Source organism: Sorex araneus, chromosome 3 (genome assembly GCF_027595985.1).
Source record: "Sorex araneus isolate mSorAra2 chromosome 3, mSorAra2.pri, whole genome shotgun sequence".
In the NCBI taxonomy this organism is placed as follows: Eukaryota; Metazoa; Chordata; class Mammalia; order Eulipotyphla; family Soricidae; genus Sorex; species Sorex araneus.
This window is the reverse complement of record NC_073304.1, coordinates 145,840,405-145,863,619: the sequence shown is the minus strand read 5'-3', so window position 1 is coordinate 145,863,619 and position 23,215 is coordinate 145,840,405. Positions and strand designations below refer to the sequence as shown.

General features: G+C 41.3%; 1 protein-coding gene and 1 pseudogene across 8 annotated transcripts; both read right to left on the bottom strand.

Moving 5' to 3' along the window:
- Window positions 1-573: 573 nt before the first annotated feature.
- On the bottom strand, window positions 574-22,375 carry NXT1 (nuclear transport factor 2 like export factor 1). Of its 8 annotated transcripts, none has more exons than XM_055132529.1 (5): window positions 22,197-22,375; window positions 21,425-21,610; window positions 20,894-21,035; window positions 19,361-19,865; window positions 574-837 (listed from the first exon to the last, which is right to left on the bottom strand). In XM_055132529.1, exon 4 carries the CDS (start codon window positions 19,818-19,820, stop codon window positions 19,398-19,400), a length of 423 nt encoding a protein of 140 aa, XP_054988504.1. In that variant the 5' UTR covers window positions 19,821-19,865; window positions 20,894-21,035; window positions 21,425-21,610; window positions 22,197-22,375; the 3' UTR covers window positions 574-837; window positions 19,361-19,397. The 8 variants fall into 8 exon arrangements, with proteins under 8 accessions (XP_054988504.1, XP_004614476.1, XP_054988503.1 ...); XM_004614419.2 differs by lacking the exon at window positions 574-837 and adding an exon at window positions 8,057-8,071; XM_055132528.1 differs by lacking the exon at window positions 574-837 and having other exon boundaries at window positions 14,895-19,865.
- LOC101538282 (N-alpha-acetyltransferase 50-like) lies at window positions 12,564-13,690 on the bottom strand (annotated as a pseudogene).
- Window positions 22,376-23,215: the final 840 nt, after the last annotated feature.

Genomic DNA, 23,215 nt, shown 5'->3' with positions numbered 1-23,215 from the left:
GTAAGCACATTGTTCTGGGTCCCAGAGAAAAAATACTACACTGAAATCTCCCATAGAAATAAACACTCTGAAAGAGATAGACAGACAGATACACCCCTCCCCCCACACAAAAAACATTCTTCTCAAAAATGGCAGGTATGACTGGAGATGGAAAGAACCATGGAACAACTTTTTGTGAGCATGGTTCATGAGTTAAAACCCAACAGAACTGCCTGAGGTCAATTCTGCACACCTATGTTTACATACACATTTTTTTTTTGCCCCCATCTGGAACACTTGGGACCTTTGTGCTATAAGCAATGAATTTATATCAAACAAATAGGACTATAACTCCATTATGACCCAATGATACCACTTCTTGGCACCCATCCTTCAAACATACACATAATAATTGGAAAGGGTATATGCATACCTACTTTCATCACTGCATGTTTACAATAGTCAAGATACTAAAATAACCCAAATGCCCAAACACAGTGAATGCATCAAGGTGCTGTGTGATATATATGTATATGCAGCTCTAAGAAAGAACAAAAGAATGCAATTCACCACAGTATGGATGGAACTAGATTTATTTAAATTTATTTAAATTTATTATGCTGACTGAATCAGCCAGAAGGTAAAGGATGGATATAGAATGAAGTATCTCATACATGGGATTTAATAACGCACAGGAATACAACACAGGTACAAAAGCAACAGTTTAGGAGAACTGATCCAGGATAGTCAGGAGAGTAACACTGGCCTCAAAAGCTCAACTTTTCCAAATGTATATCATGCTGAGAGAAGTCAGCCAGAAGCAAAGGAATAGAAGAAAGAATTCTCCTGTATGTGGTACTGAAAGAAAGACAGACGGTAAGACGGTAAGATGGCAACAAGGGAATGTAATGGGAGTTCTGATCCACACAACAAAGCTGTGTGTGCAGGGAGGGAAGGTAAGCATGAAAGGGAGGGGTATTGGAGTGATGGGTATAGTATTAGAATTACATGCACCAAAATCATTTACATAATTATATTATAAATCATATAAGTTAATCAAAAAACAGCTCAAAAAGTACATATTTAAAAGGCTTATTTCTGTCAACTGGTGGTACAAGGTCTCTTAGCTGAAGTCACAGTGAGCAACCTGCTTCACTTGTCTGCAAAGAAATGTTTGCAGTTCCTATCTTCAGTCCACAAGCGGGGGCCAGGGGGATATCACCAGATTTTCTCTGGAGGAAAAGAGAAGCACACAATTTTGGGGGAGCACATGTGATTGATGATCAGGAGAAATACAGGAAGGCTGAAAAAAGGTGAGCAGTGTCTCTGATCAGCGGCAGTTGCAGGCCAGCAGACCTGGTGGCCTTCAGGCCATTTGACCATTGAACTCTCATCTTGTCACCTGTGAGACAGGGTAGCAGTGACTGACCGGGGATTAAAGGTAAGTCAACTGGGATACCCAGGGGAGGCCTGCATATATGGAGCTTAGTCAAGTGCCATAGCTTACATGATGAGACTTCACAAGGGCCAATATGAAAGGGGCAGTCATTCCCTTGTGACAGGCTCGGTCTTGTGGCATTGTTGCCATCTTAAAATGCCTCACTGTCCTTCAGGTATGATTAGAAATGTCATACTGTCATCTGTGTCCCAAGATTGCAACACTGGCCAAAGCAGTAGTTTTCCTAAGGCAGTTGTGAGAGGAGTAGGAGATTCATTCCTACACAGGGATTGACACTTTACTCCTCTCCCTGTGTGCACCATCCAGAAGACAGTAGGTCCTGAGAATGTCTGTATCATTCCTGCTCCTGCCAGTGGATTGGGGAATCTGAATAAGTAAGTGTAGCTGCAGGTGCTCAACAAGGTGTGATTTCACCACTTGATCAAATCCTCAACCCTGGGATCTGTAGGCAACTCAAACTATGTGCAGGGTCATTCTCATTCCTTTTAACAAACACATCAGCAGCAGTTTGGTTCAGTGTCATGGCCAGTATTGAATCTTCACTCTCAAGGTCAGGGGCACAAAGACTCTGCATGCCTGTGTCTATACTAAACCACAGTATTTAACAGCTACCCATCCCCTTTAAACACCTTTACAATGGCCCATTAATGACACTGATGATATGGATCATACCTAATAAGCACTAATTAATACCTTTTATTTATGCTGAAGCATATACAAGTCATGGATGGGAAGTACACCTTTTACTCCATGTACTTTTCAGGTATAAATAACTGTCCTGGATATGGGGATAATCTTCTAAAGTTTTAGAGCTGCAGCTGCCTGTTCCACAACCAGAAAAGGGAGACAAGATCAGTGTGGGCTGCTGTGAATTTGAAAGGATCAATCTGCTACTCTGAGATTCACTCTCACCCATTTACCCAATTTCTTAAAAAGCTGCTCATATGATCTAGAATTTCTTCTACTTCCAAACCTAGAGACACTTAAATACCAGCTCCTGAACCATCTGTGGCTAGCTCATCTGTGGTACACTGATAAAGCCAGAGTTAAAACAAGGCACACAGTAGAGTCCCTCTCTAGCTGAAACACTTAGTCCAACTCCAAAGTGGGAGTCATTTTAGCACTAATTTCCTACACCAAATCCAGTGACTGCGCCAGAGATGGAGATACCCTCAGATTTATTGCCATCTCTGGAGGCAGCCCTACTCATACTGGCAAATACTCAGTCACTTCCCCAAGATGCAGCATGGATTCCCAGAGAGTAGTTCTAGGACAGAACTGTGGCATCCATCTCTAACATTAGCCAAGTAGCTCCAGCACTAAAGCCACATCCTTCAGGGTCAATTATTAGCTTTAGGAAGAACCAAGAACAGAATTAGCAATTTCCTTCACCTTTACACATTTAGTAATATTTTAATTTCATCTAAATATCACATATGAACAAAGATAATAGATGCATTCTGATGTATATTTTAAATAGTGATCACAGCTGGCATGCTGGAGGGCATAGAGAATGTCACCTATTGGCTTACTGAGAGACTGCCATGAGAAGACTCACAGTGCTTGGACACCATGTTGATTTAACACCCCTACCTTTTGGCTACATCCCAGAAAATTCTATGTCTAATTTCTGCCATTTTAAAGGACCCAACTGTACATATCCTGAAGCTCTATTTGCTGTCCCACGCTTCCAAGTCAGAAGTCTTTTAGACACTGAATAGCCCTCTCTTCTACATAGCCTCTGACAGCCTTCACTTCAACGGCCACCATTTTCTTCCTTTTTATTGATTTTTTAAAAAATTGAGATTCTATGACTTACAGTACATGACCATTATTCCAACACCCTATCTATCACCACTTCCATCACTCCCCCAAAGACCTCAAAGCTCTTTCACACCCCTATTATATGATTTATGGTGAAATTCTATCATTGTGTTGCCTGTGATCTTTTGTTGCTACCTTCTGTTTAAGTCCCATATGAGAGATAACATTTAATATCTATTTCTTTCCTTTTGACTTCACTCAGCACGATGTCCTCTAATTTCATTCACATTGCTCCAGCTGTATTTTTGCTGACCCCCATCATTTCAACTGGCCCAGCTCCGCATCTCATTAAATGCACACCCATAGCGGCCACACAACAGTTCCACTGAATCTTACACTGCTCAAAGCTATGCTTCCTATCACTGGGTAAAGAACAGCAGGGAAGGAAAAGAGCAGTTCCCAGCCAAATTCCCGAGTCCCAAAGGGAATACACACAAAGATTCAACCTTAGCACAGCAAACAACCAAATGGGGTAGATACATAGAAGATCACCAAACTCACTAAGTGAAAACGGTAACACAGAAGTCTCAATCAGCACCAACTAGCTCCATAAATGCTCAGATAATGACTTTAGTGACATTGCTGAGAGGTTTAATAAGTTCAAAGAAACTTTGGCACAAATAGTGAAGCACAAGAAATCTGGCTCATGGACAAAAAAAAAAATTCAAAAGGACAGATGCACAACTTTATTCATTACTGCCTTTGGTATATTATCCATGTCAAATGAATGGCCAGTATGCTCATGAAAAAGTGCTAAGCATCACTTATCAGTATGGGACTCCAAATCAAGACACGATGACATTCATCTCACATTCAGTGAGAAAGGCACTTATCAAAAACAGAACAATTCGTGTAAAAGGACCTCACTCACTGCTGCTGAGGACTGCTTTTGATTGAACCCCTCTGGAAAACAGTATGGAGAGTTCTCAGTAGAATCGAGCTACTATCACTGTATCACTGTCATTCTGTTGACTGTCGATTTGTTTGAGCTGACCCTGTAACGTCTCTATTCGTCCTAGCCCTGCTACTTTATGATGCAACAATTCCACTGTTGGGCATCTACCTCCAGGGCAAAAAAAAAAATACTTTCACTCAGAAGAACATATGCACACCATTATTCACTGCAGCACTTAGTGCAATAACTAAGATATGGAATAAACCTCAGTGTTGAATGACAAATGTATTATTATGAAGATGTGGTATATATATACAATACTATGCATCTGCAAGGAACAATGGAATCCTACTATTTGCTGCAACCTGATTGGAAAAGAAGATACCATGGTCAGTGAAGTTGATCGTCGATTTCCTCGAGCAGGCCCAGTAACGTCTCCATTCATCCTAGCCCTGAGATTTTAGCAGCCTCTCTTTACTCATCCTTCCCAACAGTGCCGCATTAGAGGCTCTTTCAGGGTCAGGAGAATGAGACCTGTCAGTTACTGTATTTGGCATATGAATACTCCATGGGGAGCTTGCCAGGCTCTCCTGTGTGGGCAGGAAGCTCTCTCGGTAGTCTGTCAGGTTCTCTGAGAGAAAGAACTAGGCTTCCGGGAGCTTGATTTTATAGTCTCTGGATGTTGGCCATTGATGGGATTACATGGCACTGGGGGCAGTTTGTGGGTGTGACTGACTAGCTACTGGAAAATGGAGAATCTGGATGGAAGAGGCCCAGTCCCGATCTCAGCTCTGGGTCCTGCACACCTGGGTTCCTCTGCCGGTTCCTTCATATGTGAAGCTCGTCCAATCATGTGGAGAGTGGCCTTGAGCATGGCTGTGGCTGGGTTCTGGAGGTCTTTGGTTGCTAGGGCTCTGCTCAGGGCAGGGAGGGAGACTCAACACTCTCCTTCTTCTTTTTTTAATCTTTGAATTTTTAACATGCATAATTTTAAAAATGATATAACAATCAAATTTATTGCTATCTTCTCAAAAATGCAGGGAATTTAGAACAGCATAATTCTAATTACTTTGAACCATGATGCATTCTCTTGCAATTTAGTATTTTTTTTTGTGAGTCACAGTGAGGGTACACTTACAGATTCACACCTTTTCGTGCTTGTTTTTCCCTCATGCAATGTTCGAGAGCCCATCCCTCCACCACTGTCCATTCTCCACCACCAATGAACCCAGTATCCCTCCCACCCCCGATTCCATCCCCCCTACCCCACCCCGCCTCTGTGGCGGGGCATTCCAATTTGTTCTCTATCTCTCCTTTTGGGTGTTGTGGTTTGCAGTAGGGGCACTGAGTGGCCATCGTGTTCAGTCTCTAGTCTACTTTCAACATGCATCTCCCTCCCCGTGCAGGATCTCCAATCACATTTTACTTAGTGTTCCCTTCTCTATCTGGATGACTTTCCCGCAGCGTGTGAGGCCAGCTTCCAAGCTATGGAGCCAACCTCCTGGTATTATACACTACTATTCTTGGGTATTAGTCTCCTACTCTGTTGTTTTATATCCCACCGATGAGTGCAATCTTTCTATGTCTGTCCCACTCTTTCTGGCTCATTTCACTTAGCATGATACTTTCCATGTTGATCCACTTATATGCAAAGTTCATGACTTCATCCTTTCTAACAGCTGCATAGTATTCCATTGTATAGATGTACCAAAAGTTCTTTAACCAGTCATCTGTTTTCGGGCACTCGGGTTTTTTTCCAGATTCTGGCTATTGTAAACAGTGCCGCCATGAACATATAAGTGCAGATGTCATTTAGACTATATATTTTTGTTTCTCCAGGATATATTCCCAGAAGTGGTATTGCTGGATCAAATGGAAGCTCAAATTCTAATTTTTTGAAAATCGTATTGTTTTCCAAAGGGGCTGAACCGGTCGACATTCCCACAAGCAGTGTAGAAGGGTCCCTTTCTCTCCACATACTCTCCAACAGCAGTTGCTTTTGTTCTTTTGGATGTGTGCCATTCTCTGTAGTGAGGTGGTATCTCATGGTTGTTTTGATCTGCATCTCCCTGATGATTAGTGATGCAGAGCATTTTTTCATGTACCTTTTAGCCATTCGTATCTTTTTCTTGGAAAAGTTTCTGTTCATTTCTTCGGCCCATTTTCTGATGGGGTTGGATGTTTTCTTCTTGTAGAGTTCAACCAGTGCTTTTTATACCCTTGATATCAATCCTTAATTGGATGGGTACTGGGTGACTATCCTTTCTCATTCTATAGATTGCCTTTGTATTCTGGTCACTGTGTCTTTTGCGGTGCAGAAGCTTCTTAGTTTAATGTTGTCCCATTTGTTTAACTCTGTTTTTACTTGATTGCTTAGTTCTGTGTCATCTTTGAAGATACCTTTAGTTTCAATATCGTGGAGGGTTTTGCCGACCTTGTCTTCGATGTACCTTATGGGTTGTGGTCTGATGTTGAGGTCTTTAATTCATTTTGATCTGATTTTTGTGCATGGTGTCAGGTCAAGGTCTAAGCCCATTTTTTTGCATGTGGTTGTCCAGTTATGCCAACACCATTTGTTGAAGAGGCTTTCTTTGCTCCACTTCACATTTCTTGCCCCTTTATCAAAGATTAGATGATCATACATTTGGGGTTGACAACACTCTCCTTCTGAGGGGCCTGGTGAAGACAGGGGCAGGGGCAAAAGACTCTACAGTGAGTGAAGTAAGCCAGATAAAGACATATACAGGATGACCTCTTAGCTGTGGTGTACAGAGTAATGAGGAAATGAAATGAAGTAAATGAGAGATGCCAAGATCATTCTTACCTTAACATCACTGTATCACTGTTATCTTGTTGATCATCAATTTGCTCGAGCAGGTCCAGTAACATCTCCATTCATTCTAGCCGAGATTTTAGCAGCCTCTCTTTACTCGTCCTTCCCAATGGTGCTGCATTAGAGGTTTTTCAGGGTCAGGGGAATGAGACCCATCATTGTTACTGTATTTGGCATATGTATACATCACGGGGAGCTTGCTAGGCTCTCCCCCATGCAGGCAGCAAACTCTTGGTAGCTTGCCAAGTTCTCCAAGCAGGAGAACTGGCTATCAGATGTCATGCAGCTGACATACTGTATGCCAGTACCTTAGCATACTGGAAGAAAAAGAACAGAGAAGAAATCAAGGGCAGAAGCAAGAAGATGAGAAAGGGAAGTAATGGGGGAGTACGAGCTGGAGCTTCAGGTCTATTGGTCATATGGGAACGTGGTATAGTAATAGTCAAAGGACTCAACAATACTGAAGATCTAAAATGCACCCACCCACTTTGAAATATGCCTGCACAATAGCAGGTGGTGGTCTGGGGAGTGAGGTGTCGGGGGACAGGAAGCATGGATACACTGGTGAAAGATAAGTTCACACTGATGGCAGGAGTTTTTTGTTGAAACACTGTATGCCTAAAACTCATCTATCAATAATTCTGTAAAGCAGTTCTTTAAATAAAGTTTAAATAAAATAAATTGTTAGTTGAAATGAAAAAACTTCAAGCAGAAATGAGAGAAATGCAAAGTATGGTAGCTGATATAAAAAACTCAATAGACGTTTGACACCTAGCAGAGAAAGAGAAGCAGAGGAAAGGATAAAGCACTCCAGAGGAAACCTCTATAAAACAACAGAATGTAGGAAAATCTGAAAAGAAATGAAAAGCATGCCAGAGAACAATCACCGGAGTTCCTAAAACGATGAAGGCAAATTTGACAAAGAACCTATAGTTAAAGAAATCAGAGGGGCTGGAGTGATAGCACAGCGGGTGGAGCGTTTGCCTTGCATGTGGCCTACCCGGGTTTGATTCCCAGCATCCCATATGGTCCCCTGAACACCACCAGGAGTGATTCCCAAGTGCAGAGCCAGGAGTAACGCCTGTGAATCGCCGGTGTGACCCAAAAAGCAAAAAGAAAAAAAGAATCATAAATAAGAACTTGCCAGAGTTAAGGAATATAGAGAACCAAATATAAGTGGCCACAGGGCCCCAGACTCAAACAGGAAAACTCTAAGACACATTGTGCTTAAAGAATAGCATTGTAAACTACAAAGTCTCAATAAAAAAGTAGTATTAGAAAAGTCAGTTTTGCAAGAAGTTTTAGAGCTTCTTTAAAAAGCAAGACAAACTTCTTAGCATTTGACATTAAGTATGGCATTCACTCATGGTGCATAAGGTTGCTCTGCACTAAAAAACGAAAAAGTTTTTTAGTTACTTCTAATTGTTAAGGTATTTCATACATTTGAAATAATGAACTAACATTTCATTTACATTAAATGTTCTAAACACATGATAGGGTATTCTTTTAACATCTGTACTTTTACTACAATCTTTTACTTAGTATTGCAGGTATTACATCTTAAGTATACAGATATTTAAGCAGTATCTATAATATTTTCTAGCATAAAAACAATATTCTATTTCTTAGGACAAACACTTTTTTACTTTACCTATTAGATTTTGCCTTAAAATTTTTTCAATTTCTTCACTCTTACTAAATTATCATTATTTTTCAATTTTGTCACTTTCCAGAGTAGATCTATTTATCATTAGGTGTCTAGGTGTCCCTACCTCCACAATAAAAAGAAAATAATAAAAGAGGGGAGACTTTTGTCATATATAAGATAAAAATTAAAATAATAAGCACTGGAGCAGGATAGAACAACAAGTAGAGCATTTGCCTTGCATGTGGTTGACCCAGATTCAATCCCTGGCACCCCAGGTGTTCTTTGTGCCTTGCCAGAAGTGATCCCTGAACACAGAGCCAGGAGGAAGTCCTGAACACCATCAGGTGTGCTCCCCACCCCCCACCCAATTTTTTTTAAAAAGCCACAAAAACCAAGAGAACAAATGGTCAAAAGAATCAAAACTAAAGATGTTGTCCACTGAACTGAGCTTAGGATTTTAGTGAATGGCAGAGATCTTTGGAACACTGGAGGTGGAAAGCAAGCTCGGGTGGTACATGACATCAGTAAAAAGTGGTAGAGAGGACACAAAATTATTTTTCTCATATGTGGGATATGATAAGAAGCAACAGTGGAATAACAAATGTCCAAAAGCAATATAAACTATGAAACTGGTCTTGAGTAGAAAGGATGTCACTTGGGGGAGTGAAAACTGGTACAAGTGGATAGGGAAGGGAACATAATAGTGAAGAAGGAAAGTGTTCAAATGGGAGGGAAAGAAAAGGGACTGAAAGGTAGTAAAGAATTATGCATGACAACAGTACCTAAACTCACAATGTCAAAAGTTACTGAAAAAAGTAGCTCTCATAGAGGTAGATGTAGCTACGACAGGAGGGGCAGAGCTTATGGTGGAAAGACAAGATACTGGTGAAGGATTAATGTTGAAATATTGTTTCTGAAACTGAATCACAAATAACTTTGTAATTCGCTGAGGTATTTTCTTTTTTCTTTAAAGCCAGTCAGTCTTCTGTGAGGGCTTGTATACAATTATAGTGATACTCACGTGAATAAGTTCTGATTACCCACTAGGAGACTTTCTTTTTTCAATGTGCTGGTCAAGATGGCAGGCTGAGGGGGAGGGATGGGGAAATTATGGGAACACTGGTGGAGGTAAGTAGACACAGGTGGTGGGATTGGTGCTAGAACTGTCAATAACTTTGTAAATCATTATTATTATTATTATTTTTACCAGAACATCACATAAGTTTATTTCAGATGTAACAGCAATGTTAAAATCAACAAGTTTAATTCTTAACTGCACCAAGGAAACTTAGCCATTTAAGTATTTTTAAAGTTATTCCCTCCAAAAAACTAAGGAATTTTTCTTTTCTACCCACAAACCTTGGTTTCCCAATAGTTGCTTTTGGAGGATTTTCAAATGAATCAACTGTTTGGGGGATTTCAGACTTCTTTCCTCAAATGAAAACAATTTGGACAAATTATATTGCATAGATTTCTCTACAAATTCTTTTCTTTAGAACTAAATGCAAAACATATGACTTTTGCCTATTCGCCCCACAGTAAAAATGATTTGTCCTGGAAAATATGATGGACATATCTTGCAATTTTCTAATGGTTTTACCTCAATAATTTTATTACATGTCAAAATATTCAACTCAACATGGGACATTATTTCAGTCTTTACCAACTTGTAAGCATATGAACTACTAGCACCCAGCTTCTATTTCTACATCCTCCTCCTTAAGTAGATGGAATTATTTAACAGTTTCATGTAGGATAATTAACCCTTTATAAACACATACAATTTAGGTAAAATCACTGACTAGTATGGAAAAAGAAACTATGATAGGGAGTCTACACACTCAATTCAAAATTTATTATTTTTTCCTCCTTAAATAATATGTACTTAATTGTCATGAGGCAGGTATTCGGTTTTCAATCACCACATTTAGGGATACATTCAATGGACTGATTAGATAATCCAGGTGAAATGGTTATAGAAATAGCGGCAGTGTCATCTCAGAAAACTCATTTATATATCAAAATCTACTTTGATATCTGGAGGTTTACAAAAAGGCTGAATTCTTCAAACTAATTTTCCCTTCTGTAACTCACACACTTTGTGTTGGTAAGAACAAGCTGAAGCTTATCCATGAAGGTAAAGGTACTTAATGCTAAACTTTTCTTCTGAGCTTAGATTTGGACTGCTTAAGAAACTGAGACTCAAGAAATCAGCATGGTCTTTCTACAATTTTACTATCTTAAGATTAGAACCCTACACACTCATTCAACCACTATCTTCCTTTTCTGTATTACGCTTGGCACTGAATTAAGACTATAGAAGTCTACTGTACTTTTAACTTTCACATTCTCAAATTAACTTAAAAAGATATAAAATGTGCATAAACATCGTGTAAAATAATTCAATAATTCTGATACTTAACATGTTGGGAGGGATGAGTCTGTTATGCCAGAATTTTCTTGAGACTAAATATAATAAACCAACCTTCTCTTAAAAGTCAGATGACAGAAAAGTCAAGCCTTGTGCATTTTCAATGTCTAATCAGAATATTCCTTGTACCACACTATTGGCAATCTAAAAATTTTTTAAATATTGGAGATGGGACTATGGAGGAAAAATGAAAATGCTAGATGTCCTTTATCTTACAAAAAATATCAACCCAATTAAAATCAGTCCCTATATGTCATTAAATGACCTGGCATAAACCAGTCCTGTGAAGAAGAGGAAGTCACAGTGACACTTGCATTATTACCACTTCTAGACTTCTATTTTTCCAAGAATAAAAGCAGTTATGTTCAACAACTCCCCCTCCCCCAAATCCTTACTATAATAGGCACAAAATATAAGCAAATCTGGGATGTTCTCCAACAGATAAGCAATAGCACAGCTATATTTTCTCAAAAATACTGACTAGATATTCTTTCCTATATAATCAAATGTTCAGTGGCCACATTTTAAACAATCTGGAGTAGCTAACATTAAATCCATTTATTGTGCCACAAGTTCCTCGAAGCTTCCTTTTAGGTATTTTTTAATATGTCCAAGAGAAAACACCTGCTTCAGGCTTATTTAGAGATATTAATCTATAAGGACATCATTAACTTCATTTTCAAAGTTAGACTATATACTGTGGGTTTACTGAACAAAAAAGACAGGGGGGGAAAAAAGTGAATCACAACAAACATCTTTAGGTCAGTTAAAGGCCATATCTCTAGCTGGGATATTAAAAAAAATTAATCTCACCAGCCCACACTCTAAAAGTTAATGCCACTAATAATCAACAGCAGGAAAAACAAACCTGCTAAAAACCAGTCCACTCATTAGCAAAATGCAGTTTAACTCAAATACTGAGAACAATGTTTGACACTATCTACCAAAACTCTCCCACCCACCCTTAACCTCCATCAAAGAAGAGAAGAAATAATTGCTTTTAAAAAACAATATAAGTTTAGTATTTCTTATAAGGATAACAAATGGTCTAAACTCCTGATACAGTACTCAGAAGGACAGAGATGGAATGAAGGCAATGTTCAGGGATTAGCATCCCACAGTCTTAAAAAAACCCAAAAGTACCACAAAGTACCACAAAGATACTAAACTTGTCTATGAGTTAGAAAACAAAATACTGCTACTTTTTTTGTCTTTTGAAATATATGATAATTTGTAGGCTTTGCCCTTCAATGTGAAAGCAGGACATTTAAAAAAAAAAAGGCTAACAAATTTTGAAATTGATACTCAAATTTTAAGCTTAGCTGTGAAGAAACTAAAGTATATTTTTCTTTCCTATAGTCAAACCACCTCACCAAAAAAAAAAAAGGAAAATAAAAAAAGAGAACTAAAACAATCCAAACATGATTAATTTTAAAAATCCTTGAATATATTAAAAATTTTAAGAGGAAAGGAAATAAAAGGGGGAAAGGACAACAGAGGGTAAAAAGCTTTAAAAGAAAGGGGTGAGGGGAAAATCAATGGGCCTCTTTTATTTGGCGACAATCAAGTGCAAGAAAGTTCATTTGTAATTTGATCAGTTGTCTGTCTTTTGCACATCTGCATTCTGGCCAGAAGGGACTTTGAGGTTTTTCTGCAGCACGTGAGCATCTGTGGGCTCTATTCTCTTATAGTAGTTCTTGTCTCAATAACCTTAAAGCCAAATTTTCTGTAGAAGTCAATTGCTGACTCATTGCTGATCTGCACATGAAGGTAAATGTCAAAAGTGCCATCTTTTTCACAGATGTTTAAGACATGATTTAACATTTTAGTTCCTATTTCTAGCCTTCGGTATGGAGCCAGACATCCTGGTGTCATGATGTAAAGTCTCTTCTGATTCTGTGAATGATCCACCCTACAGCATACTGCACCTACTGCGGTATCATTGAAATAGACAAGTTTTGCTAGCTCGCCAACCTCCAGCACATCCTTGTAGAACTTGTCATTGTAGCTGACTGGAAAGATGACCTGGTTCAATCTCTTCAACTGTTTAATATTGTGTGGTGTCACATCTCCCAGCTCAATCTGGTTACCTTTCATCTTCCCTGCTAGCTGAGGCTGTTGTTCCCGCCGCTCTCAACACCGATGCTGCCCTGAGCTCTCGGTGCCTTCGGCTTGGGCCACGCCAACCCCACCAGCCCGCCTCCTCACCTCGGGCAGAGCACCGAGCGATGACGGCCTGGAGAACCGATCGGCCCTGCGCCTTCCGAGGGAGAAGGGGTGTCGCCTGCAGCCGCGCTGCCACCGCTCAGCCACACATGCACACCGGGGCACTTGGCACCCGCCCGCCACCCCGCCTATTATTATTGTTACTATTATTACTCTTTTTGGGTCACACCCGGCGATGCACAGGGGTTATTCTTGGTTCTGCACTAAGGAATTACCCCTGGCGGTGCTCAGGGGACCATATGGGATGCTGGGAATGGAACCTGGGTTGGCTGCATGCAAGGCAAATGCCTTACCTGCTGTGCTATTGCTCCAGCCCTATAAATCATTGTTCTTTAAATAATTTTTAAAATTTCTTCATGAAATAGGCTGGAGCGATAGCACGGCGAGTAGGGAGTTTGCCTTGCACATGGCCAACTCGGGTTCGATTCCTCTGTCCCTCTCGTAGAGCCCAGCAAGCTACCGAGAGTATTCCGCCTGCATGGTAGAGCCTGGCAAGCTACCCATGGCGTATTCAATATGCCAAAAACAGTAACAAGTCTCACAATGGAGACGTTACTAGTACCTGCTCGAGCTAATTGATGAACAATGGGATAGTGCTACAGTGCTTGATGTAACGAAACTAAAATTTTATAAGCAAGTGAACATGGATGGTCTCTAAATTTAGTAATAGCTGCTTGCTATGTAAATTAACTAACCTTGTTTATTGAAGGCCTTGGAAACTTAGCAGTGAGGAGGTTTGTCACTCAGGGTTAAGATGTAATATAGCATAATGGTAAAAGTATTACTTAGCACAGGTGCTCAGTTTTACATCTTGCCTATGTACACCAAAGATGAAAGGGGAAGAAGTCTCATATAGCATGTCAAATATCAGATTTATTTAGTATTTGCTTCACTCATGCTACGCTGCCTCTTAAAATATGAGCAATTATTGTATCATGGAATATTTTGAGAGGGCAGGGGAATAGAGGGTTTCCTAAGCCATGTTCAGGATATACCGGGATCCTATTGGCAATTTTAGGCCAATGGGCCCACGGGTTCAGTCGAAAATTAGAGGATGAATGCTCCCTACTTGGGCCCTGCAATGCCAGCAATATATAGGTCCCCATGGCAGTGCTGGGGGCTTTCAGGCCACACCTGGCTGCCCTTGAAGGGCTCCAGTGTCTGGTGATGTTTAGAGATCATGTATGGTGCCAGAAATGGAAGCCAAAGTATCCTAACTGCTGTACTATCTTGTGACCCCCCCTTAAGGAATTTTTACATAATTATTTGTCCATAAACAATTTGAATAATATAGGCTGCAATCGATGTAAGAGTGGGCAGACAGATATTCTTACAAACTTTACATTTTCTTTTCTAATAATCTCTCCTAATCAAAGTTCTTTCTTTGGTGGCTTTCAGATTATTCGGATCAATAAAATTCTTGAAACATGCTTTGATAATGTTGTTCACTAGCATTTTGTAAATCACACACTCCATGTATTTCTCCTGAAAGCTTCAAGAGAATGGGTGTGGGAAGGAAAATGCTACCTCACTGGTGAAATAAGCTGGAGCAAGCCCTACCTATCTTTGAAAAAAGGACAGGAAAAATAAGGACAACTCTTTCCTTGCTCTATTTCTTTAATCTTTAACTCACTGTGAAAATCAAGCAAACCATTAATGTCACAATAAAAAAATAAATAAAATAAAAGATCTCATACACCATGACCAAATACATTCCAAAGGTGTAGGGATGGTTCAACGCATACCCAAATCATAAGCGATTCATATTAATATAAAAGCTAAAAAAATCACACATTTCAATAAATGCAGAAAAATATTTGACAAAGTACATCCTTTCATGATAAAAATACTCAACAGAATGAGGAAGGATCAAGCTTTAACTGATAAGGAATATATAAAATCCATATTTAACAATCAGTGGAGAAATACGGAACTTGACTTGCAGCTGAACTTGTTGAAAATCCTAAATTTCCAAATAATCTCTTTCTAAATAATTAAGAGAGTACATGCTAATTTTGGTAAACTGAAACTAGTTTTGCCTCTCCCACAACTTTGTCATTATATAAAGTCTCTTTGTAAAGTGAATATTAAAGATTTTAGGCATGCCTTTGTCCTTCAGATGGACATACTGGTTCTAGGATGAAAAACTGAAGGAAACACTCTGCAAGCAAATGGCAGCCCCTGAACAATAGTAATGAGAGTATTAATTCATTTATGCCAGACATCCACACATCTAAGCGTAGTCCCACCTTTGACAACAAGCAGAAACAATCTGTAACTGTTCTACTTTTTCACTGCAATCTTCATTTAACAGGTGGGCTTCACAGTCAAGTTGGGAGTGGAGGAAGGCTTGTGAAGAAAATGGTATTTCATTTTAGAACCCTGAAGGAGTCCAGTAAATTGGGGGAAATGGTACATGGACAAAGATTTTTTTTAACCATTTAATGAACTTCATGCATGAGTTAAAGGCTTATTAGCAAGAGAAAATTTGAGAATTATGATTGCCATTTCTCACACATATTTCATGTATTTCAATTTTGTCTCAAAGAGGAAGAATCTATTTGCTGACCCTGAATTTATGGCTTAACTAGGTCAACAAAATGTGCAGAAGTGACTGTGTTGATTCCTATCCTGTGTCTCAAGAGTCAAATCTTGCTCCTTCAGAGCAAGAGTCTTTGGGTCTTTCCCTCTGAAGGAAGAGGCTTCTGCCCTAAGCAGAAGCTCTTCGGGGGTCATATCTGTGGCATTCCAAAGGCAGCAAACTACACATATAGACACTCAGACAACACTAGAGCAGGTATGCAGGTCTATGTACAGGAGCGCTTCCATTTAGGCAAAGATTTCTACCCACAGGAGACCTCTTTGACCTTCCTTATTGCTGCCCCAAACTGCCCAGAATCTGTAAGTCCTGGGGAGTGAGATCCTGCAGTCAGGGCAGGGGGTAGTGATTGGAGGGAGCTGGTGGGCACAGGTAGGCACACATAGGATAGGGACTCATATTAGGTACCCAATTTCCCCCCAAATCTCGAGATTACAGGTCAAGCAGAATTTTTCATAAAATTCAGAGTGGAAATTCAAATTTTAAGTATTTTCTTTCATCCCCCCCTAGGAACCTTAAAACAAATGCTGTCCATAAAATTTGTATTTGCAGATAAAAAACAAAAAAATAAAAGCAGATAAAAGGGAAAAGAGATCTATTAACGTGGTTTGGAAAACCAATTGGAAGGTAAATATAGATCAAGAAGCTATTACTTTTTCTTATTTTGGCAATTACCAAACTGATCATTCAGGTGCCAGAAAGACAGTAGTACAGCAACTTTCCCTACAGTCTCCTGTGCCACATGAGGAGCCAGGAGAGTTGAGTATGGCCCCAATCAAGAAAGAAAAACAAAAATTTACAGCATTGTGCTGACCAGTGACCCTTTAACCCATGGTGTTTAACTTTGGTCCAAGATCACAAGTTTCATGGTTTTCGTGAGAAGGGGCAATCAGTCTTTCAACTTCTCCAGTTCAGGCTTCCAAGTGGCATGGTAAGCTTAGGAAGACCAGCCTGCCTTGTCTTGTCTATGGCCAACTTGGGGTTGATCCTTGGCACGCCATATGGTCCCCTGAGCACCACCAGAAGTGAACCCTGAGCATAGAGCCAGGACTAAGCCCTGAGCACTGCCAGGTGTGGCCCCAAAAAACAAACTGAAAAGTGCAGCCTATACACAGAAGACAAAGACTGTAGGGTTCTTTCAATGGGTTTATTGTTGCTGTTGATTTTTTATCTAATTTAATGATTGTAAGTATGAAAGAGCATAGAGGCTGAGGGGTAGAAGGGACAGGGGCTAGGACTCAAAGGGAGGAGGTTAAAGGGAAAGTCGCTTGGAGCTTCTATATGTAAAATGGAGAGGAAAGAAAACTGAGGGGGTTCCTGGTAGTATGATACCCCAGATTCAGATAGTTGGGGAATAATGAGAAATCAAGAAGCTTCTGAATACAGTCAGTTCCAAGTCCAGATCATATTGGTAAAAAGAATTACTGCTTACTTTTGCTGACTACAATCCATGTAGCTCTTTAGTAAAAATACTTCATGTACCCCTATCAAATGATGTCATTATACAGATGAGTACTATCTAGGCCTGATTTAAAAACGGCATCTCACCTCATCCCATGAGGGAGGCTTTGTGGTTTGAGACACATCAATCTCTGCACCAATTCTCCCAGGCCACTCCACTCTTTTCTGCTAAGGAAGTTTTAGACTTCAGATAATTGTACAAGTTAGAAACTAATTTTTGTATCTTACATGTTTCATCAGCATCTCAGCTGAATTGTCTTGGCTTGCTATGTACACATCTACAACTGGTTTTACCATTCTTTATATGTGACTTTAAATCTAAATTTACCATTTTCATTGCCTCCCATTAGACTGTGAACATTTTGAGGCCAAGAGGGCACAAAACAGGGCTGGAGGGATAGCACAGCAGGTAGGGCATTTGCTTGCACGCAGTTGACCCGGGTTCAATCCCCAGCATTCCATATGGTCCCCCAAGCACTGCCAGGAGCGATTCCTGAATCCAGAGCCAGGAGTAACTCCTGTGCATCACCGGGTATGACCCAAAAAGAAAAAAGAAAAATGAAAAAGAGGGCACAAAATATCCCCAAATATTCTGGTTTGTCAAGGACACTGCAGTCATTTTCTCACTTGCATATCTTGTCCCTTGCAGCTCTTTCCGTACTTAATGATTAGGCTTTACTAGGCTAGATGTCATAATACTTCAAATCAATAATGCTAAAATATGCTTCTTTCATTTTAAAGTCTGGGAAAAGGCAAACTAGAACCATTTTGGTAGTTCAAGTCATCAGTGTATATATGCACTTTACAGCTTAACATAGTTCCCACCTAAAGTCAACTTGGTCTCATGGCCCAAAACTCAGACAGGGCCAGTAGTCCAGCTACCATAACCTTGTCCAGGTAGGACAGAAGGGTTAATCTAGCAAATTCCAAGCTCAACTGTTAAGTGTCACTGGCCAAAACTTAATCATGTCAAATCTTTTAGAAAGTTTAGCCTTTTAGGTGGGAGTTTTGCCCCACTAAATACTGGAGTTTAGTAGTAGAAAAGGGAGGGGATACAGAGGAAATTGCCGTTATGTGCTACTGTACAAATCAGAGTTTACTTCCTTCTCTGATATTTCTAATTCACTATCATAACTAACTACAATTCTAGATCAAACATACTATGCCCTAGTCAAAGAAAATGTAACTTCAGAAGCTATGTAGTACTAAGATCTATTGGTTAAAGGACAATTAAGCCTTCAACAATTTACTTTTTCTTTATATGGAGAAATTAGAATTAGTCTTCAGGGTTAATAAAATTTGTAATTTGAACTGTCTCACCACCACCACCCACTCCAGTACTTCTTCTTCTCTTTACAAAGGAAGAGAATTTCAAGTTACAAGCATTTATTCATTTAATTTCATTTGCATACTTTCAGCCACCTAAGGTTCTCAGGCATATGCACAGTAAGTCTGAGGTACTCAAATGTTGATATCTCCCATCTCCCATGTTTTTGAAAATAGTCAATTTCTAGTCCTGGTAATCTAGGTGAAAAGTTAATATGGGCTGTGTAGATTGAAAAAAGGTAATTTTCAAAGGTCCTAAGGAATTACAGCTGTGAACTCCATCACTACTATACCTGAGTGAAAACCTCTGCTTAAGGTATGCAACAGGCCTTAGAGTTCACATATCTCTGTAAATACCTTTTACTAAGCTTCCTGCCTTTAATGCTTTTCCACCCTCCTCAAAATAGTCTAACATTTCAGGCAAGGATAAAGAAACAACATTTTTATTATTACAGTTTTTTTTTGGGGGGGAGGGGGTCCAGAATTTTCAGTACCAGGGTCTCTAAGTGAGTAAGTATAAAAATAGAAAAGTCTACTAATTTGAAAAGGCATCTAAGACAAACACATAAACACTCAAAAAGGTGGATCCTTAAACTAGAGCAAACAGAATTCAATGTGGGCAGGGAAGTCTGCAAGAGAGAAAGAAACCTGTGTTCCCACATTTGAGATCTATATTTACCTACAGAACTGTGGCTGGAGAGGCCTTTTTAGACTTCCTAGTTAGCCCAGTCCTGGAACCGGAAGCAGTCACTTGCTATCTTCCACACTGTGTTATTGGGTGAGGCTTGAGCAGTTAGGATGAAAGTCTGGTTGAAGTCCCGTTGCTTGTTACCCTCAAACTTCACTGACCCACAGATCACAACGAGGACTGTGGTCTGGCTTGGTGTGGCTTCATCATGAACTGGTTGGCAGTCTACCACATTGATTTGGAATTCACTGGAAGGCAACATTTCAAAGAACTCACTCAATGACTCTTGTCCAGAAACAGCATTTCCGTTCCATACCAGGGTGGCTGTTCCCATGTACAGACGAGACAGTAGACGCCGCCGCTTATCCATGGTGGTATAGTAGACATTGACAAACTCTTCAGCTGCTCTGCAGGCCTGATCCACATAGGTCTTGAAGTCCACTGATGCCATCTCTGGCTGTGTGAAAGGAGGTCTCCGCCCAGGTGCCTCCTATTCCTTGAGAGAGTCAAGAATGTAGGACAGGAAGGTTGAAGAAAACTTTGTATTAATGCCAAACTACATTTCTCTTTTAATATTGGAGGCATAACAACATACTATAGAGGGATGACTACAGACTGTTGCTGATGCCTAATCTTACTGTCATTCTGAATATTTAAGAATGGGAATATCACAAACTGTACATGATTAAAATGTATGAATTAAACAATATAAAAATACATAGTTAAAAATATGATTTGGTCTATTTGTACCATTTGTTCAGAAACGATTAATTATAAAACATATAATTATAGTGATGATGATTATAATTGATGATTATCAATGATAACACCATCATTATTACAATAACCTAATTTTATAAAATGTATGGAAGGTTGCCTTTCCCTGGCACAGGGTGGAACAAGTGTAATGCAACTACTAAACTTAAGGAAGTGGGTCAAGTTTACTCTGGATAAAGACAATGACTGAATACAGGCCAAGCACACAGCACAGGTTCACCAGATAAGAGTCTTGAAGCCTCTAAATGAACTCACCCAACCAGCACTGGGAGGATGAGAAGAGAGGACAAGATAAAAAGGGGCCATAGAAGTAAGACATAAGAAACAAACTTGGCACTTGATTGGGAGGATCCCCAGCTTTTAAAAACATTGTTATAGGGTAAGCAAGAAAGAATTTCAACATAATTGAAAGTTACACTTCCTTAAAAAAAGAAAATAAAGTTCAGCGGCAAAACAACAAAAAAGTATTTGTTCCATTTGTTCCATTCAGGGTATAGTACAACTGCCAAAAGCTCTGTTGTTCTCTGCATCATTAAAACATTTTATTTTAAAAAAAGAGGTAAAAATTATTAAAATGGTGGATATGTTTGTATTTACAAACTTATATACTAAAAAATGTATCCTTGTTTTGGGCCACACCTGGCTGTGCTCAGGATCACTCCTGGAGGGACTCAGGCACCATACAAGGTGCCAGGGGTGCCAGTGATCTAATCGAGGTGGGTGGAGGGCAATAAAGTTAACCCTTACCTGCTGTGCTATCTCTCAGACTCCTGAAAAGTGTGGCTTTTAATTAGCTTTTGAAATACACAAAAGATTCCATGCAGGGTTGGGAGAATCTGGCATTCAAAAAATCTGATGGATGTGGAGGTACTGTGTCTCCAGAAAAGAACTGTCAAGACAAAGGGGGAAAAAAAGAAATGAGCAGTTGGTTACAGGGCGAGAAGGCACTGGCTAGCTAGACCCTCTGCTCAATCCATCAAGGAATGTAAAGTTATGTCTCAACAGTTTTTTTTTACACAGATTACTTCACTTAAATATCACCATGTGGATGAGAGAGTCTATCAATTTTACAAGTGTCAACAGAGAAACTAAGAGCTGGATCAAAGTCACTTATATATCACCTCTAAGAATGTGTACTGTTCTTGAGAAAGTCCATAATATTGCTTTTTCAGGGCCCATTTTCTCATATGCAATAGGTTCCTTCCATACCCAGCCTACCCCCACCCACCCTGCCCAGTACCCCTACCCACTCAGATGAACCTCCACTGCTTGCATTACCTACAGAGCTAGGGGACAGCTGGCCTCTAACACATCAGGAGAAGCCTCTAAGGAGACAGTGCCCCAAGTGAATGCTAAGAACAGGCTGTGCAGATCGCCGCCTTCTCTCTACTGTCCACGCTGTCAAGTTCTCTGCGGCTGGAGCAGAGAAGATGCAACAGGCCTTATTTCCGGCAGAGTGGCTTTCTGCAAAACACAACGTTCGCAACAAAACTCTCAAGGTTTGCGCTTCCCGGCCCGGGCCCGGATAAGGGAATGGGACCGTCACTGCTAAGCCAATTTACTGACAAGCGGTGCACGAAAGCCGTGAAAAAGCAAGATCTGTGCCGCCGCCAAGACAAGAGACCAAACCTCGGCCCCATTCCTGGCAACGGCGGGAGGGCGCGAGGCCGCGCGTGAGCCGGACCGCGTGCGTCCCGGGCGCCGGGGCCGTCCGACCGCCGGCGGCGGGGCGGGGCACCTACTGCGGCGCGCGTCCTGGCGTCCCAGGCTGGTCCCAGCGGGCGTCCCCGCGGCGCGAGCAGCCCGTGGGGGGGGGGGGGGGGGGAGGGGAGGAACGGCCGCCGTCAGGCGGTGGGGGGCGGGCCGAGGGATGTCCCTGGGGCGCCGGGGCTCGGCCGGGGCCAACGCTGGGCCGCAGCGACCTGTCAGAATCGACGACCCGGGAGAGCCGAGCCGAGGGGGATGGGGGCGGCGACGCCCCTCAAACAGGGTGGCGGCTCCCGAGCTCGCGCCCACCCGCGCGGGCCGCAGCCTGAGGAAGAGCCGGCACCTGAGGGTCCTGGGGAGGGCTAAGCCGAGCTGCCGAGCTCCTTCGTCGCCCGCTTCACCTTCCTCCTGCGTCTCCTGAGCGCGGCCGGTGGCGGCCACGAGCGCGCCGCCCTCGGCTTCTCCCCGCGGAGTCCCGCGTCCAGAGGGGCTCGGCGCCGCGGGGAGCGCCCTCGGCCACGCCCTCTCCCGCCTCCCTTTGAGGGACAGCTATGACCAGCCAGTGGCGCGGAGGGTCGGAAGGTTAGCTCCGCCTTAGCGTGGCTAGAGTTGTGCCAAACTTCCGGTTGTGCCAATTTTCCCCCAGAAATCCGTGCTCTAGTTTTCATTGGTTTAATCCGGTCAATGAAACAGGTCCAACTGGTTAAATGGGATCCATGATAGGATCAAACTTCTCAAGTCCCGCCTCATTGCGTGATGCTCCGCCCGCGCCGCTTCTGGGTTGGTTGGTGAGAATGGCAAAAGTGTAAGCGACGGTTCAGTGTCCTGTTCCACGTTTCCCATTTACTATGTTTGGATTTAATTCCATTTAAGGGATTATTGAGCTCCGTAACTTGATTCAGTGAAAGAAAGTCAGTAGTAGTGATCTTATTAAGGCTTTTATCAATAAACGCTTGGTTTGGATATCTATTTTATATACCTGTAGGCCTGAGGTTGCATAGTAAGTGGAAGCAATTTTAAGAAGTTCTGGTTAATCCTGTGCTGGGGGACAGTATGAGATGCCAGGGATTGAACCCGTGTTGGCCGCATACAAGGCAAACCCCCTTAGCCGCTGTACTATTTTTGTACATTGTATTTCAGCCCCAGATTTCATGCCAAGTTCATAGGTAACTTCCACCCCCACCCCTGCCTCTTAAGTGAAAAAAATTGGAGGCTAAAGAGAGAGTTAACTAATTTTTTTTTTTTTTTTTTTTTTGCGTCACACCTGGCAATGCACAGGGGTTACTCCTGGCTCTGCACTCAGGAACCACCCCTGGCTGTGCTCAGGGGACCATATGGGATGCTGGGATTTGAACCCGGGTC